Here is a 16,432-nt window from a genome sequence, read left to right on the forward strand (position 1 = left end):
TCCCGCTGGCTCCAGCACGCCCCCAGCCCCCGGAGCCGCACGCTTGCCCGACGGCCCTCCCGCGCGGCAGAATGGGGCCAGGAGGCATCTGAGCAGCTTTGGGGCTGCTGGACGAGGTAACTGCTGGGAACCTCTGTGGCCGCGACAATAACTCTGTGACAGCCAGCCTACAAAAACTACCGCCTCCCACCCCTTCCCTGCCCAAGAGAAACAAAAGAATTACCTGCAATTTTTTTCCAAGCTGCCTTTTGTGTGTTAAAGAAGGTTTTGTGGTCACAATGCAACCCACCGATGGCCCTAGGAAGGTATGTACCAGGCGATCTCATACACACCGTTCCTGCTGTTCAGGTGTCACCCCAAGAATAATCATCGTGAGGGCAATTAGCTGTTGCAATTTGCTATGTTGCTGCTAAAAGCGTATCCACAGCAGCGGCTGGCCGAGCCCTGCCACGGTCACGCTTCTTCCAAAGGAAAAAAATAAAGTTTATTTCATAGTGGCTATAGCAGATACACTGACTTGTGCCAAACGCTGCCAGTCTCATTTCTCTACCCATGCATCCAGTGCTTATACTGACCTTTAGAAAATCGCTTGCTACGCTTTAGACTTTGCTGCAGCACATGGAAATTCAATTTGCTGAATAAATGGTCCACAGGCAAGTACTGCACGTTAAGGGACGCTGACAAGTTGGGTGTATGTTTGAGGAAAAATACTGGAAAGATGCCACTGATGCGAGGATATTTTTAATGCTGCACAAGATGTTGAGTCCTTTGTAACAATCTCCTGAAGCATGAATAATGATTTAATGGAATGAACAACCTTTTTATTTGAAAATAATGTCAAAACACTTAGAAAACTGTGAGCAAGACATGTAGCACCATATTTTCCTCACATGTTAATAACCAGATGCAGTACGTACAACGGTATACATGAACAGAGCTATTTATAAAAAAAAAACTCAGCTGGAAACAGATTCTAGCAGCAGCAGCAGATTAGAAATGACTACGAGTTTTTTTTTGAGTTATATATTATTTTTCTGCCTTTACAAAATATTGTAGTGTCCAATCAATAGTTGACTAAAATCCGTGTTGTGCTTTGTCCCTATTAAACAGTTTCTTTATGTGTTTCTGATGGAAAATAACAAAGTCTCTCTTTTTCAGTAATATGGAACATCCTGGAAAGCCATATTACTTCCATAAAAATTTAATTTAAAGCACAGAACATGCCGGTGTGCCAGTGGTAGGCTTAAAATATTAAAGATTTAAAAAAAAAAACAAAACAACCAACAAACCCCTAAGCATTTCCTTTCTGTACAATAATGGAGAATATATATCTTTGCTATATATTTTAAACATGGAATAGCTTTTTCTTTTTGCTATATATATGTCTTTCAAAATACATTGTCAGTATTTGTACTTGAAAAATACTGTACAAAACGAACATACTATAATTATTCTGTATAAACTTTATACATTTTATAATATCTATTCTTTTGGTCTATAGTAAACACTTAGATTGATTGGATTAACCACAGTATGTGACAACACCATCCCCTTCTGAAATACACCAGTGTCTCTTACATTCATTTTTCAGAAGTCCACTTTATCTTAGAACATACGTGTTCAAAAGCAAATAGAGAGTTCAAAACAAGAAAGTTCAGAACCATCAGTTCATGTCACACTCAAAACGACAATCACTAGGAAAAATGGGCTTTGCAAACCAGTGACTTCTTCTAACTGAATAAAAGTGATTTTTAAAACAGCAAGATATAATCCACAGAAAATATATTACAGAACATGGGAAAAAACAACTGAATTTAGGTATTTATTTAACTGTTAGTCACAAAATGGAACTTGAAGAAATGCATAACCAACTGAAAACCGAAAAGCCCCTCTGATTTTGACATCGGATCTGATTCGATACTATTAATTTTGTTCTCGTTCAACTAATTATCCTGCTTCTTATACATGCGCTCCCTACAGCAGGGGTACAATTAGCATGCTCACGTTAACGTGTCTTTTACTTTTTAACTTTTTGTTAAAGACATCAAAACTCCTGTTGGGTAGGGAAACCATCCTACGTCCACTAGGAACATCCGGGCAGCATGCGCGCTAGCGTACAATAGGATTATTGCTTCAGGTACAGACAGTGCAAAATACACACTCCGTGGTCTATCAGCAGTACTCCTACCTACCTGGGGTCCGTGGAAAGAAAAGGAACCTTAATAGCTACAGAGAAGCCATTATGGGATCTATAATGAGTATAGCTAACTCAGTCTAACAGCACTTTAAATCTGAAGACAATTATCACCAAAACTTAAAATACAACAAAAGCAATCTATAAATTAATATTTCTGCAGTGTAGTACTAAATTATTATTTGTGCACTTTATTAGCATGTTAACTTTTCTGATTAGACATACTTAAACAATAGCTTGTTACTCTCGAAAAAACTGAGATCTACTTTTTTTTCTTTTTTCTTTTTTTTTTTTTTCCTTTTTTTTTTATAATTTATACTGGGATCTTTCCAAGTAAATCAGGAGGATGGAACTGGTTACAATAACATAAAAACCCTACTCTGAAGCAGCACTGAAAAAATATAATAAAAAGCTTGCTATGGCGGTTCTCAACAGTCCAGGTAAAAATGTGGCACCCTTTGAAGAGGGCTTCATAAAAATGGGAAGTGCTGAGATGCGTGCGCACGCACCCGCGCGCACATGCACACACACACACACAAGCGCGCGCACACACATATACAGACGTGTGAACACACATGTGCACACATACGCAGGTACACGCATACGCAAACAAAAAAAAGTAACGCAAGTCAGTTTTGTTTCTGCTTCTGGTAAAGTGCTGAAGACAGAAAGGTTGGTTTGGGTGTGGTGCTATCAAACAGGAAACACATTGTCCATCTATTCAAACGCCAACCCGCAACAAAAAAAAAAAAAAAAAAAGAAAAAGAAAAAAAGAGACAAATCCTGGTCGTCTCCTGGAATTTACAGGGGGCCGTGTCGAGCTTCGTACTTTGCAAGGACGTTCTTGCATTTGCCCAGCTCTTTCCGTAGGTCGGCCACCTCTTGGCGGAGAGCCGAGTTCTCCTTCTCCAGAAACGAGGCGCGGATGGCGATCTGGTTCTCCTTCAGCCGGCGGGCATCCCTCGATCGCTTCGCAGCCATGTTGTTCTTTCTACGCCTTGCCCAGTATTTGTCATCCTGCTCATTAAACACAGAAAGAAACAAACGAGATATTAGATTTCAGTAAACTGAGCGGCCACCAGGATGTGCTCTTAGCCACAGCCTCCGGCCCAGGGATGACTTAACTCCACACGAGCACATTTTGCTTGCCTGGCCCAGCGAGCCCCAACAGTGCCAGGCACTGCTGGGACAAAAGTTACAGATTTACGTGGCGTAATCCATCCAAGGAGCACAGATGCTTGCCCATGTTTCTGTCAAAATGTTTACGCTAACTCCCTCCTGCTCTTCACTGTGAATTCCTCCAAGGAAAAATGAAGCGGTATTCCAGTGGTACAATTCATCTCACATCTACACTGACCTAGTTAGCACACCCACCTTCGCACGCTATGATTCACACTCTACCGGTTGCTGGAGCAGTGCTAATTACCTCTTGTATGTCCCTGCTCATCTTTGCCAGCCAACACCTGGTTCACTCTGTTTGTATCATCCATTTCGTCTATGGTTCAGCTCTTTTTCTCTGTTCAAAGCTTTCTCTACAGAGCCCCAAAGCGTTCCTGTTTGCACCCTAGAACAGCAAGTCACTAGAAGAGGATTCCTTGGCACAACAAGGATGGCTGCTTTGGTACCATCCACAAAGAGATTAGTACAATAGGCTTTGACTGTGGGAAAAAAAGCATTGGCCAGAAATAGGTCTGCTAACCTCTGAAGTTTCATAAGCTAACACTTCCCAAAGTGTTATCCCTAAAGACTTGCCTCCAGGAGATTGCCTCTGGTGCATCAATGGCTCTAAAGTCACGACTTAATTTCACCTGATTTTTCCACTCTTCAAACGAAGTGGCCTTCAGTGAAATGGCAGCTTCAACATTGCTTTGAAACTGAATTAGACTTACAGAAATTTCGAACAACTCAGTAAATACAAAGTAGGCAGAACCTCTCACGAAAAGTGAAATTCAGTCCGCTGCAGAGTAAGAGCGATGCAGCCATTCAACCCTCAAATTGCCTGGTCAAGTCATATAGCTCAAAACTTCCCCTCCCAGAGTCATCCCTCCCTTTTTATATGCTTACATTGCTTGTGTGGCCCTCTTGTTTCACCAAGCACGGTAGCACAGTTCCACACCCACTACAAGGACCAGGAGCCACCTGCTCTTATGTTGCCCTGAACGGACATATACCCCACCCCTCCTCTGTCTTTCAGCACGAAGCGTGCCAGGCCTAGTACCGCTGCTCTGCATCTTCTCCCGCTGCTTGCAAGAGCAAAACGACTGCTAGAAGTACTCTACAACTGCTTTATATTAGTTTAGCTTAACGAGGTGTGTAGCAATGACGATTTGGAGCCAGCATACCTCTAAATTGCTCTTCACCTGTACTTAGATGGGACCCCCAAAAATCCTCTTAAAAACAAGCATGCAGCAAAAAGCTATGACCCAAATCTTGTTTATAATTTCCCATCTCATTCCACTCTATAAAAATCAGCTTTAAGCAATTTATTAGTGTGCCACCTAGGCTTCATCCATCTTTATTTTAACAAATCGCTATGGCAAATCTCTTAATCCAGGCCAGAAAGAGGTAAGGCTGGCATTTCAAAATCACATGCAACCCAGAGACGATTGACTGGTCTAATCTGCTTACCCTCCCCCAGAACTCAACAGCCGTTCCACATGCCAGGGCAGAAGCAGCACTTGGGTCAAGCACTCTGAAATGAGTCAAGGGCAACTGCTGTGATTATCTCAGGGAAACGAGAGACCCTGAACTTCCAGTTCAGTCTTAGGCTGAAAACTTATGTGCCCCACTGCTGCATGCAAGAGACTGATATTTTCCACCTCTGGCATGAGGCAGTCCAAGGGCATCTTTGGCAAAAGTTGGCTTTGACAAGTAAGGACACCTAGGAGATATCACAAAGTGACAAATGGCACCAAGGGGTAAACTCCAGTCTCCTCACACCCGCACAGCCGATTCTGTATCGAACACCTCTCTTCAGGCAGACCTCGCAGCCCACTGCGACACCAACAGAGCATCATTGGTAGTAAAATTTGCCCAGGTAAGTAATGGCATGGTGCAGATAAACCTTTCTAAATGAAAGCTGAGGATACTACGTGCAAAGTGACAGCAATGAAACTGTCACCTGAACACTACCGGAATTGTGATTTCTGTGCTTTTAACTTGCACAACATTATCCTTAGAGATAAAAATAGTGAATAGCGTCAGCTACTCTCCCTAATGCTATCAATCTGGTGTAAACACATGGCATCCCAGTCTCTTCGCACGCACAGCCAGAGATTCTCACCAACTCCAACAGGCTTTCAGTCTGTGTTCTGGGGGGCAACGGCAACAGTAGAATGAAATTCTGCACTGACTGCCTCTGATAAAAAAAGGTCCTCTTGGAAATCGCATACTGGGGATAGAATTTTGCAAATAATGACAATTTTCACAGTTCTTTGATAAGCTGAATCAGTTGATCAATTTGTTCTGCTCTCTTCATATCTCAGAAGCAGTGAGAGGCATAGACAAGGGTGCTCTTTCTTTTCAAACACTGTATTATTATTATAATCTCTTTTAAATATTGTATTAAAATAGAATTCTCGGCAGAATAATTTTGTTCGGTTTTCCTACAACTAGTTTAGATTCTTTCACCTCGATTAGCAGTGTTTACTATAGTGTTCCCATTCATTATTAAACACAGCGCTAAAGCAACTTCCAAACAAGACACAATATACTTCATTTTGTCATTATCAGGGACCTCCATGGACCCTGGAAGAGATGGGTTCTTCCTCGAAAAATTCACAGTCTGTGCTGATGAGACAGGCAGAGGATGGATGAAAAGGAAACATGATCAGACTGTTTCATAAGTGGGAAATATGGGACAAAGTAAGCTTGTCCAAGGTCACGCAGGAAGTTTCTGGCATACAAAGGAAATGAATATTGATCTCATGAATTTCAACTGTTGCATAACTGATAAGGGACATCCTCCCCTCAGTCTTTTTCAGAACCGTTAACAGTCTTATTCTACAACAAAGTTGTATTTAGATTGGCAGATTTACCTTACATGAGAAAACAGATTCATGCTCCAAACCTATATCCCAGAGTAACTGTCACAGAGTCTGTACGAACAACCTCGTCACCAGTTCCAATTTACCTTCAGGTCATCTGGAATGAAGACTTTGCGAGCTTTCTTAATCATCGGCTGTGGTTTCAGCTCTTCTTCAGAGAATTTGCGCTTACGAGGGTCAAACATCTCCTGGCCAGGAATACTGGAAAGAGCAAGATCTGCAGGGTCAGGTTCGTAGCCAACAGGAACTTGGATAGTCTCAGGATCAATGGGACTTGGTGTGTTTCGGTTTGCTGGCAGGATCTGACCTACAGAAGTAAGGGATAAATTCAGCTATGTTAGAAGAAAATATGTAAATAATATTCCTGAACATGGATTTTAGAAGATCTCCAAACACTTTACAAGCAATAATTCTTTACACTTTCACTGTAAACTTGGTATCTACTCTTGCTAAATATTAGATTGCCCATTTTGTAGGGTGCATATTCAGATCTGGACATGCTCATGCCATTATTTTCAGAATTGGTTCCTAATTCTGGTTGCTAATCTTGGATGCCCACATAAGATCACTGACTCCAACACTGAGTTGCACTAGACTGCAGGCAGAAGACATATTGCTCCAACCCGTGCCATTTCATTAAGATCACATCCTCAGGAACAAATCGTAAGTACTGTCATTTAGCTCCGATTTATCCACCATACTGTAATCCTTCCCAATTTTCTCATACACGGACTTCTTCATCTACACCTTTGAGGGTACGTTTAGTTTACAATCAAACAACGCACAGTACTTGCAATAGGATACCACCTCATGAAAATGTACTTTCAAGCTGTGCCGATGCACTCCACTAAGGAGACTGCTATTTTCTACGACATCCTACCGGTCATACTCTAAAAGACAGTGAAGAAAACTAGCAACGTGAAAGGCTACAATGACTACTTAAAGATACTCTGCAAAAATCAAAGAACACTTACTCATGCCACATTGCTCTTCTATGGTATATAAAATCTAATAAAAAGGAGCCTACCCCCAGAAAAGAATGATATCCCCCCCATTTTTCTTTTTTTAATCTTAGATATAGCCTTCAAGATCCCAGAGCACGAGTTCAGGCACCATTCCCACTAAAAATCCAATTTAAAATCTCAACCAAAGGTTCCAAAAATAGGATCCTAAAGCCAGCTGCCTAAACACGGACTGTCCCCGGGGGCAGAATTTTCAGAAGTTTTCACATGCCTCAGAAGTACAAGCCTCACAGACTTCAGAGGGAGGACTTCTGATTGAAGCAGATATCCTTTTATAATTTTGGCTATTAGCTAATTCACTTTGACTTTAGAGATACAATGGCTTTCATAATAACTACACAAACATCCTGTGACTGCATAATATTTCCTTATTTGTGCCCGCATCTGTAATATTTAGGGTGTAAAATGGTAAACATTAAGTGTCATTTCTAATTCCAAACCAAGGCCAGTGGTGACAATGTAGTTTTTATTTTAATCTAGAAGATCACGGCAACAATATTGGAACTGCACAGGAAACGCACGGGGAAATTGCACTGTGCAAACCAGGGCTTGCTAACAGAGAGCTTGTCTTTTGTAACTCATATTTTAAAACAGCACTGATAAAATCAGCTTCCAGGAAAGGCTAGTAAGGGCCTGGGAGAAGAGAAAAGGAGGATCAAAGTTATTAGATATACATCTATAGGAGAGCGAGCGAGAGGAAAGGATCCCGCTACCCGTGTTGTACCAACAGCAGAGCGCTTCCTCCTCCGCCCGCCGACCCGGCACACCGCTGGCAAGACCTCAGTGCTAAAAACTTGACGTTTCCTGCTGTGCCTCATCAGTAAAATCAGAAACCGCGGCTTGCCCGACTGCCACAGGGCCTGCGGCACGGGACGGGACGGCTGTGTTCCTCAGCCCACGCCCCGCATGCTCCAGCAAGCGGAGCGAAAAGGAATTACAGGGAAAGGCTACGGGAAAGGATACCGCCTGCTCGACTTCGTTTGCATGGCGGGTCTTCACAAGCAGGCACTTCAGCTCTCCCTGGAGATAGCTGCGATTAATGCATGTGTGTTTAGAACATTTTGATGTCTGTAAAGGTGGTGGTGGGGAAACCCAGGCTAGTGACTGTTTTAAAGCCAGCCCAAACGGCTCAATGCACCAAGGCATTCTTGCAGCCTTGCTTTAAATGGATGGCTAATCTCATTTCAGATATATGGGCTGGCAGAAACAGGCTTATTTAAAGGATTAAATGCAGGAAAGCTTCCTTTGATGTGAGTATGCTTGTACCAGAGCAGACAAATATATATAGACATACGCATGTACAAATCTCGCAAATTCTGTAATACAGATAAAAATGAAGCAAGACACCAGCTCTGAATACTTTCATTATATTTCTGGTGAGCATGCAGGGTGTTTCTAAAAGTCAACTGGATTGTGAAATCTGCCCCAGCTTTCTAATTGCCCTAAACAAAAGAGCCCGTATTTAAATATTGCTGAAGTTCTAGATACACGGTATCCGTTTACATATTACCATTTATCTATAATATGCCATATTGCACAATTACATGAGCTTTGTAATCATTGGCCTCAAGAAATTTTACAATCTCTCTGAAAAAATAAAGGGCAAAAATGCTCCTTTTAAACACGGGAAATTGAGGTATTGCATCCTACCAATGCAACAGCAAAATAAAGCAAAGAGCGATGCATCTCCAAGGTGATCTGAGAGAAGAACCTACAGCAATCAAGATCTTGCCTTGTTTCCCACATGCACACATTTCACTTCCCCCGGACTAAGAAGCTCTCACTGCTAAAGACCTAGTCCTTCAGCAAACGTAAGATGTCCCAGGTGCCAATGTGAAGCTCATTCAAGGTGAACGCTATTCACTAATGCGAAGCCTGAACAAATCATGCACACAGCTAAACATTATCACCTAGGAGCCTGAAGACTATTGCCCTGTAAGATATTCCTACACACACACTGCACGCACACCTCTATCAGTCTATGCGGGCTGACTCTCCGTTCTCTCCATCACGCTCCTGTAAACGATCAGGAACTCCACTGAGAACAACAGAGTTAATAAGGGTGTCTAAAACGCCAGGCAGAAAAAACAGTATTTCCTTGTCCAGCATTTTACATTAGGCAATTCCTGGCACTTGGTATCTTTTTATTTATTCTATCAAGTTTTGCCAATAATACAAGCCAGGAACCTGTCTTTATTAGTTTACTGGTCTATGTGGTGCTGGAACTCATTGTAACCCAAGACGACAGTGTGGGCTGTGCTGGACTTGGCACTGCTATTACTGCAGGAGTACAGTACATGGCCTCACGTTACATTGCTCCCCAAACTCCTCTCCCCGTGTGTGCACGGCACTGTAGCTGTGCATCCTTCTGCCAAATTTGTTCAGGGTGTTATTTTTATGCACTAAATTCCTCGCAATCAGAGGTAGGTCAAATAAGCACAGCAATCTGAACGTCATGTGCCCAGCAGCCGACTAATCCTCACATCAGCAAGCTTCACAGCTGTCACAACATCCAGAGAAAGAGCTGGTCGGAGGCTGTGATGCACAAGGAATCAGCCAAGGAGGAAGCCTACAGTACCAGCCGCCAAGGCCGGGTGAAGGTAAAGCACCTCGCTGCTCAGCATTGGGAACCAGATGCCTTTGTTGCCAGTCTCTGTGTTATTTAAACACTCTGCGCTCACAACAGCGGCCAAATTTTCACAACAGTGAAGTGGCTGGACTGTTTAATGTGCTTAGCTTTGTTCTCAATGGGGGCTGACGATTGCCAAGTGTTTTGGAAAGAACTTAGCCCCTCTATTTAAGTTGCTGAAAGGAGAGCTCTTGAGCATTAAGCTCTTTTGGAAATCCAGCTGCAGAACTCCACAGTGGTGGTGGATGCAAGCTGGGAACAATGGTTAATGGAAACTTCCCCTCATACCACCCTAGTGATGTGTCTCAACCATGGCCTGGAGAGACCACAACTATGTCAACACTGGTCTTTTGTCTGGAGACTTTCCCACTTGTAGAGCTCCACTCAAGCAACACTGAGTATGCCAGGACAGACACAGCTCCAGGTGTCTCCTGGCAAAGGAATCAGCGGGTTCTGACAACCCCAGCAGTTACGGCTGCCCCAACATCTTGCCTTCACTAATGCTCTTGGTGTTGCTCTGGCAGATATTAGCAATAGCAAAAAATTTTCCAGAAAGAAGGACTTGAAAAAAAGTTGGCTGTTCTAACCCTTTCAGTCCTCCTCCTCCCAGCAGAGACTGCCAGTGAGGAAGTCCAACGTAATGGCAATATTTTCAGTGTGGTTCCTTGTTCAAAGAGAAATGGACTGAGGCCATTCACTTGTGTCATCTAGGTCAGCGAAGGGCTGGTAAAAAAAGTAGTGGTTTTTAATTGCTTGCAATAATTAAAATGCACAATTCAACAGTATAGTAGCATACAAAAACAAAATGCTGATCTGGTATCGTGGGGAGCTCAATCACCGTATCCTGACTCTTAATTTCCCCCTTTTGAAACATCCCACCTACCAGCTGTGCCCAGGAGAGTTAAGACGGAAATAACCTCTTCAACTGCACCGCTGCTTGACAGACTTCTTATTTGTATTGCGAGAGATCCCCGGTGAATTATGTGGAACTCAATTTTGAATCATTCAACTCCCATAGAAATGTGCCTGATTTTCAGAAAAATCTCCCTTCTCACAGCCCTTCCACACTTCTCATCAGTTCAACAGCTGGCTGGAGAACAGCGACGAGAAAAAGAAAAGAAAAGGGAGTGGAAATGTTCTAATCAAAATATTTTTCCCTATTTTTTACACATATGTTGGAGGGAAAGAAAAGAGAAATTTCTTATTCGGTTTATTAGCAGCCCAGAGATAAAGTATGTATTTGCTAATAATTTTTCTTTATATAAGCTAAAGGCACTTTGGGTACGTCAGTCAGACTATAAAGTACAGCAGTTAAATTGACAGATAATCCTCACCCAGAGCTGCACCAGAGAACCCCATTGCTCTGCCGATATGTTTTCCAAATCGTCTATCCGCTTGGCAGCCGGCCAGCTATTTGGGATAGTTCTCTTACTCCAAATCACAGCCTGTCCCAGACTAATCTGTCATCTATTTCTGCATTAACTCCTTCAGCCTCTAGGAAAAGTTATCTCAATGCAGAACATAAGGCAGTGTGCAGGAATCCAGACAGGCAAAAATCCCCACAGGCAGTAAAGTAAAAGGAATATTCTGGAGGCCAAGATTTATCTAAGGACAGTATCTTGTCAGGTTATAAATCCTCAGTTACAATACTATAAGCATCACCTAATTTCCCTACTATTAGGATTTTAGTGTCTTTCAGAAACTGAAATATTTACATGGATAGCAAGACCATAATCTATACTAGCACTAAAGGGAATGGCAAGCCACACTGCATGATCTTCCAGCCCTCACATAGCAGGACAAAAGCAACCACTCTCTGCCTGGGGGTGAAGACGACACTTCACCCCTGGGTGTATTTATGTAAGCAGTTATTAGAGGAGCTTTATTTTCTTCCGAAGCAACAGGAGATCAGTGTATTTTGACCAGTGCTCCACCCTGGCACAGGCATGCTTCTATTTCTTATCTTACACAAACTTGATGCTGCCAAACATGGGGTGACTACAAACACTTCCTGCGGAAAAAAGGGTCTTAATCCAACGCAACCACAACATATTCGCAGCTCTTAACACATTCTAAAAGACTGGCACAAAAAGTGTTTTTAAAACGTGTACTTTTTAAAGATATCAGCATTGTTTACAAACCTTGTGCATTTAATTATAAAAGAATTGCCATTTCCCCTCTCAGCATTGTGTGCCTCCCGCTCTGGGCCTCTACAGTATTATTACAGGCAGGACTGGTAGTCTTATTAAGATTGTCTGACACTTCCCATTAGAGGATGCTGTCTTCAGTTCCTTAGACCTTTGCCAGATTTCAACCATTCTGTTTGGATTTGTATGCGCCGATTATGTTTCTGCCAAAATGGTTCTAAAGTTTCCCAAAAAAGGTTCAGCAAAAATACTTTGTTTTGAACCTGTTAAAAATTTCTGGTAAACTTTTCGCTGAACTGTGCTGGTGGCCTGTGCACTGGAAGAGAGGGCAGCTCCTGGATCAGTGTCATTTCCCTTTTGTTTGCCGCCTTAAAATCTAGCTACTGCAAGCATGCTAAGGCTGGGTGAGAAAGTGATCGGGATTGAAAGCTGAGAAGGGGGCAAGGAGGTGGGGAAGGTGAGGACAAGGGAGACTGGGAGACGAAGGGGTGAGCAGAAGTGCCTGGAAGAGGAGGGCTGCTTCGGCAAAGGCTGGGATGAACGTGTTCAGAAGAGCATCGTTGAAGGGAACAGGGCAGGAGAGTGCCTGTGCTGATGGTGCAGATGCAGCCCCAGACTCCTGAGTCCCACAGATCCTCTGCTATCAGCAAATAGTGAAGTGCACTGGCAAAGCTCCCTGTCCCCCTTCAGCTCCTTACAGCGAGAGTAAGTTGTCATCCTCTATTCAGTCCAAGCGGCAGCACGCTGTGGGGTGCTGCCAGGTCCATTCCTACTCATTTCCAATGTGCCTGTTGTAGGGGTGGCACATGAGAAAATCCAGGTTGTCTTTTCAATTTGTTTTTAAAATTAAATGCAAGAGTTGTTTTAAGAAGCACAGTCATGGTTGCAACAATCTTTAAAGTTTTGATCACATACTACTTTTTTCAGATTCTTTCCTCATTCAGGAGTCACTTGTTTCACCCATTTTGATTTATCCAAATGGAGCCATACATTATTTGCCACAAATTATTGTGCCTGTAGAGGCACAATCAGCAACTTTTCAGGAGTTCCCCCCAGCACTGATGACTACTGCATCTGCGTGCTTCACAGAAACACTTTTTTTCCCCACAAGACCCCCATGAACGAAGGGGCAGCACTTCCTCTTTGCAGGTGAAGGACAGAAGTACAGACATTTTAAATCAAAAGGACACAGCCAGCCTCTCAGGTTAGCTAACATTATAGGCATTGTCTGCATTTCAAATCAGCTCTCACCGACTTCTGTTGCAGGTTGGGGGCTGTACACTGACGCAAGTGAGGGCCACCCAAGGTATAAAACTGGGCTCCTCACAAAAAGGGAAGCAAACACGCAGCGTGACAAGCTCACATAATCAAGTGACTTGCTCACAATTCTGCTGAAACTTCGTGGCAAAATCCAGTCTCTCTAGACAAAATCCTTCTGTCTTTCCTGCCAGATTTTCCCTCTCCTCCTGCCGTTCCTCGCATCCTCTCACATCTGCAGTAAATGAGGTCAAGATCCAAGATCCTACAGACAACCGCTTCCTTCCTGATACAGCCCTGATTCAACCCAGAGCTGGTCTGACCTCTGCATCCAAAAAGGGAAAAGGGAAAAAAAGAGGATATAGTGTAATTAAAGCCTGCATCTCCAAGCAGATAAGGAGGGGGGGGCGGGGGCATGCTATCTGAAGCTGCACATGTGGCCTTCGGTCGAGTGTTTGCAGGCTTTTGAGGGCTTGACTTTGCAACTCCTGCATGTGGTTAGCATAACATGCATGTAATATGCTATGCCTGCTGTGCCAGTAACATTCTGCCCTTCAAAAGCAATAAACAAATAAATATGAGGCACCACCAGTAAAAATTTTCCACTATGTCTACTGGACTTAAGACTCTACTCTTCCGTAAGATCCATACTCTGAAAACCTTACCGCATCTTCAGCCTGCGTGAAGGTAGCACTTAGCTCAGCGAGGCCCCATTTCTGAAAGCTACGAGGAAATCAAACTTTCCTTCCCTCCCAAACCAGCCCCTGACAACCAAACTGCAAGAGGTCTGAAAGTAGTTGTTCCTGTTCTGAACGTTTCCCTTGCAGACGTGCTACAAGCAGAAAGCGACGGGTTTAACCTGCTCCTGGGACACTGCACAGGGATTTTCAAATTCTTGAAAAGCATGAAATCCACAGCCCTCTTAAATGCTTTTCTGATTTTTCATAGGGTGCTGCTCTCCTTACAAAGCTAGGCCAAGATGGCATTCAGTGGGGACAGGGCCTGAAGAGAAGCTGTAGGGAAGAACGTTCAGACAGGTATTTCATTTTGATTTACACTTGGCTTAGAAGCACGTTTCACTTCAAGATGCTGATATTCTCTGGTGCATTGGAGCTTCGTGACATCCTTTGGCATATCTGTGTATATTTTTGTTAATTGGCAATTGGCATACAGTAAGGTTCCTCAAATAGTACAATTCTTCTTTCTTTTCTTAAAGGGAAGGTTCCAGAGAAGCATCAGAATTGTTAACCTGTTCTGAAGGAGACAAAAAGATCCATTTTTCTTTCCTTGGACAATTACATACCCAGCATTAATAAACCATCCTCAAACAGCGGATTTTAGATAGAGACCCTGCTTTAGATAACAGCCTCATATGGCATCCCTAAATATGCCTTCACGCGGAATACCACTCAAAACAAAGACAACGCTTGTCCTCAAGATGCATTCATGCCACTGCCAATGTGCTCTGCAAGACTCCAGACCAAGTAAGTTCCTCTCACATTGTTCTATTTATTTGGCTAATGAACACCCAGAAAAGCACGCTCTCAGTCAGTAAACAGGTCTTGCAAAAAGCCACCGTGTAATCCTGAAAGCATATGCCACCCATGACTCACGTATCTATTACCCAGGTCTGGTACCCAAGCCCATCTTGCTTGGGTGTGTTATCAAAACACAGCCAAGTGAGATTTCAAATGGCATGGAAAAGCCACGTGAAACAGGTACATTTCCTCCAACTCCCAATCAGTAGCTAATGGCAAGCCTGAGAGACAGACAACAGATGCTATCAGCTGCTTTCCGAATATAAGAAAAAGGGGTCACTGGGCAGAGTTACAGCAACTTGCAAATCTCGCCTTCTCTTTCGATCTGTTCGGTACGCACAAATCTGAACTATCTGTTGAAGTAGCTTTTTATTTTTACTTTTTTACATTTTTTGTTCACTAAAACAAAGTACAGTCTTTATGTGACAAAACTAAATTGATGCTTTATACAGGATGATTTGTATAAAATAATAACATTTTAAGAAGTAGAGATGCCAGAATGGGGACACGCTGTTCCCATAACCTTCTAAGTAAGACTTAGTACATTTTGTTTTCTCTCTGACTTAAATTAGGACCCTCTAACATGTTTTGGAAAAAAAACCCAAAACAGCAAAACCCCAAAACTTGTATGTGGTTTGTTACAGCCCAATAACTGCAGAGGTCTCATTTCCTTTTATATACTAGGTTTATTCCCAATGAGCACACACAAAGAAAGCACCAAGGGTGTGTGGTTGTATCTTGTTCTCTATTGATACATTTATCTTCATTTACAAGTACACAAATGCATCAGTCTCGAGTAGTCTGAAAAATGGGTCAGAGGAGGAAGGGAACACGTAACCACGGCTTAGGGAAAATTCCCGGAGAAAAGACTGTTGCATACGGACGTTACCCGTGTATCCGTAACTACTTCTTCACAGCTGCTGCATAATACAGGTTTTTGTGGCACATCAGACATAGACAAAAACAGGGAACTTCAAAAGGCAAGTCTGATTAAAAGAAATGACGACACTGAATGCTAGGCAAGACATTGTCTTATAAATTCAATTCTGAACATGAGAGAGTCATCTAGCACCAGAAAGTGGCAAGAAACTATTATGCTGAGAAGTCTCAAAAAACAAACTAATGCCTGCAGAGATTTCTGCACCTAAGAACAGCAGTCACATTTTTATAGAAAGATGAAGGCAAAGCGAGCCAAAAATCTGAGGGAAAAGTGACCAGAAAAAGCAACACATACCAAAATCCTTATGTTTTTATCTTTTAAAAACAGTGGCAGTGAAAAAGGTTGGCAATGGACTATTTCTTGAAGAAATCCTGGAATCCTAATACTTATTTTCCTTCTTCTGATCTCCTCTGCAAACTGTCCACAGCCCTGAACTGAGACTGAACACACTACGTATGCATGTTCTGAATACAACAGTTATGCGGAACCTGGGAAGAGTTTGAACTATGTAAAAAATGAAGTGAAAATGCCCCAAGACACAAAAGTCAAACCTCCTTCCATCTATTGAGTAGTGCATTTATTGTGATGCCTTCAGGAGGCATCTCAGCAAAACACATCAGTAAAACTTAACTTGACTGCCATCTGAGATTGCCGATTCT

The 16,432-nt window shown here is 42.7% G+C and overlaps 1 protein-coding gene across 1 annotated transcript in view; it reads right to left on the reverse strand.

Moving 5' to 3' along the window:
- Positions 1-809: 809 nt before the first annotated feature.
- The window catches only part of HLF (hepatic leukemia factor), a 43,818-nt gene continuing 28,195 nt past the window's right edge, over positions 810-16,432 (reverse strand). Inside the window, exons 3-4 of the mRNA XM_009323797.1 lie at positions 6,327-6,547; positions 810-3,211 (exon numbers count right to left, since the gene is read on the reverse strand). Of these exons, the coding sequence (XP_009322072.1) occupies positions 2,996-3,211; positions 6,327-6,547 (437 nt within the window). The 3' untranslated portion in view covers positions 810-2,995. The remainder of the gene's footprint in view (positions 3,212-6,326; positions 6,548-16,432) is intronic.

Source organism: Pygoscelis adeliae, unplaced genomic scaffold (assembly GCF_000699105.1).
Source record: "Pygoscelis adeliae isolate BGI_AS28 unplaced genomic scaffold, ASM69910v1 Scaffold75, whole genome shotgun sequence".
Taxonomy (NCBI): domain Eukaryota; kingdom Metazoa; phylum Chordata; class Aves; order Sphenisciformes; family Spheniscidae; genus Pygoscelis; species Pygoscelis adeliae.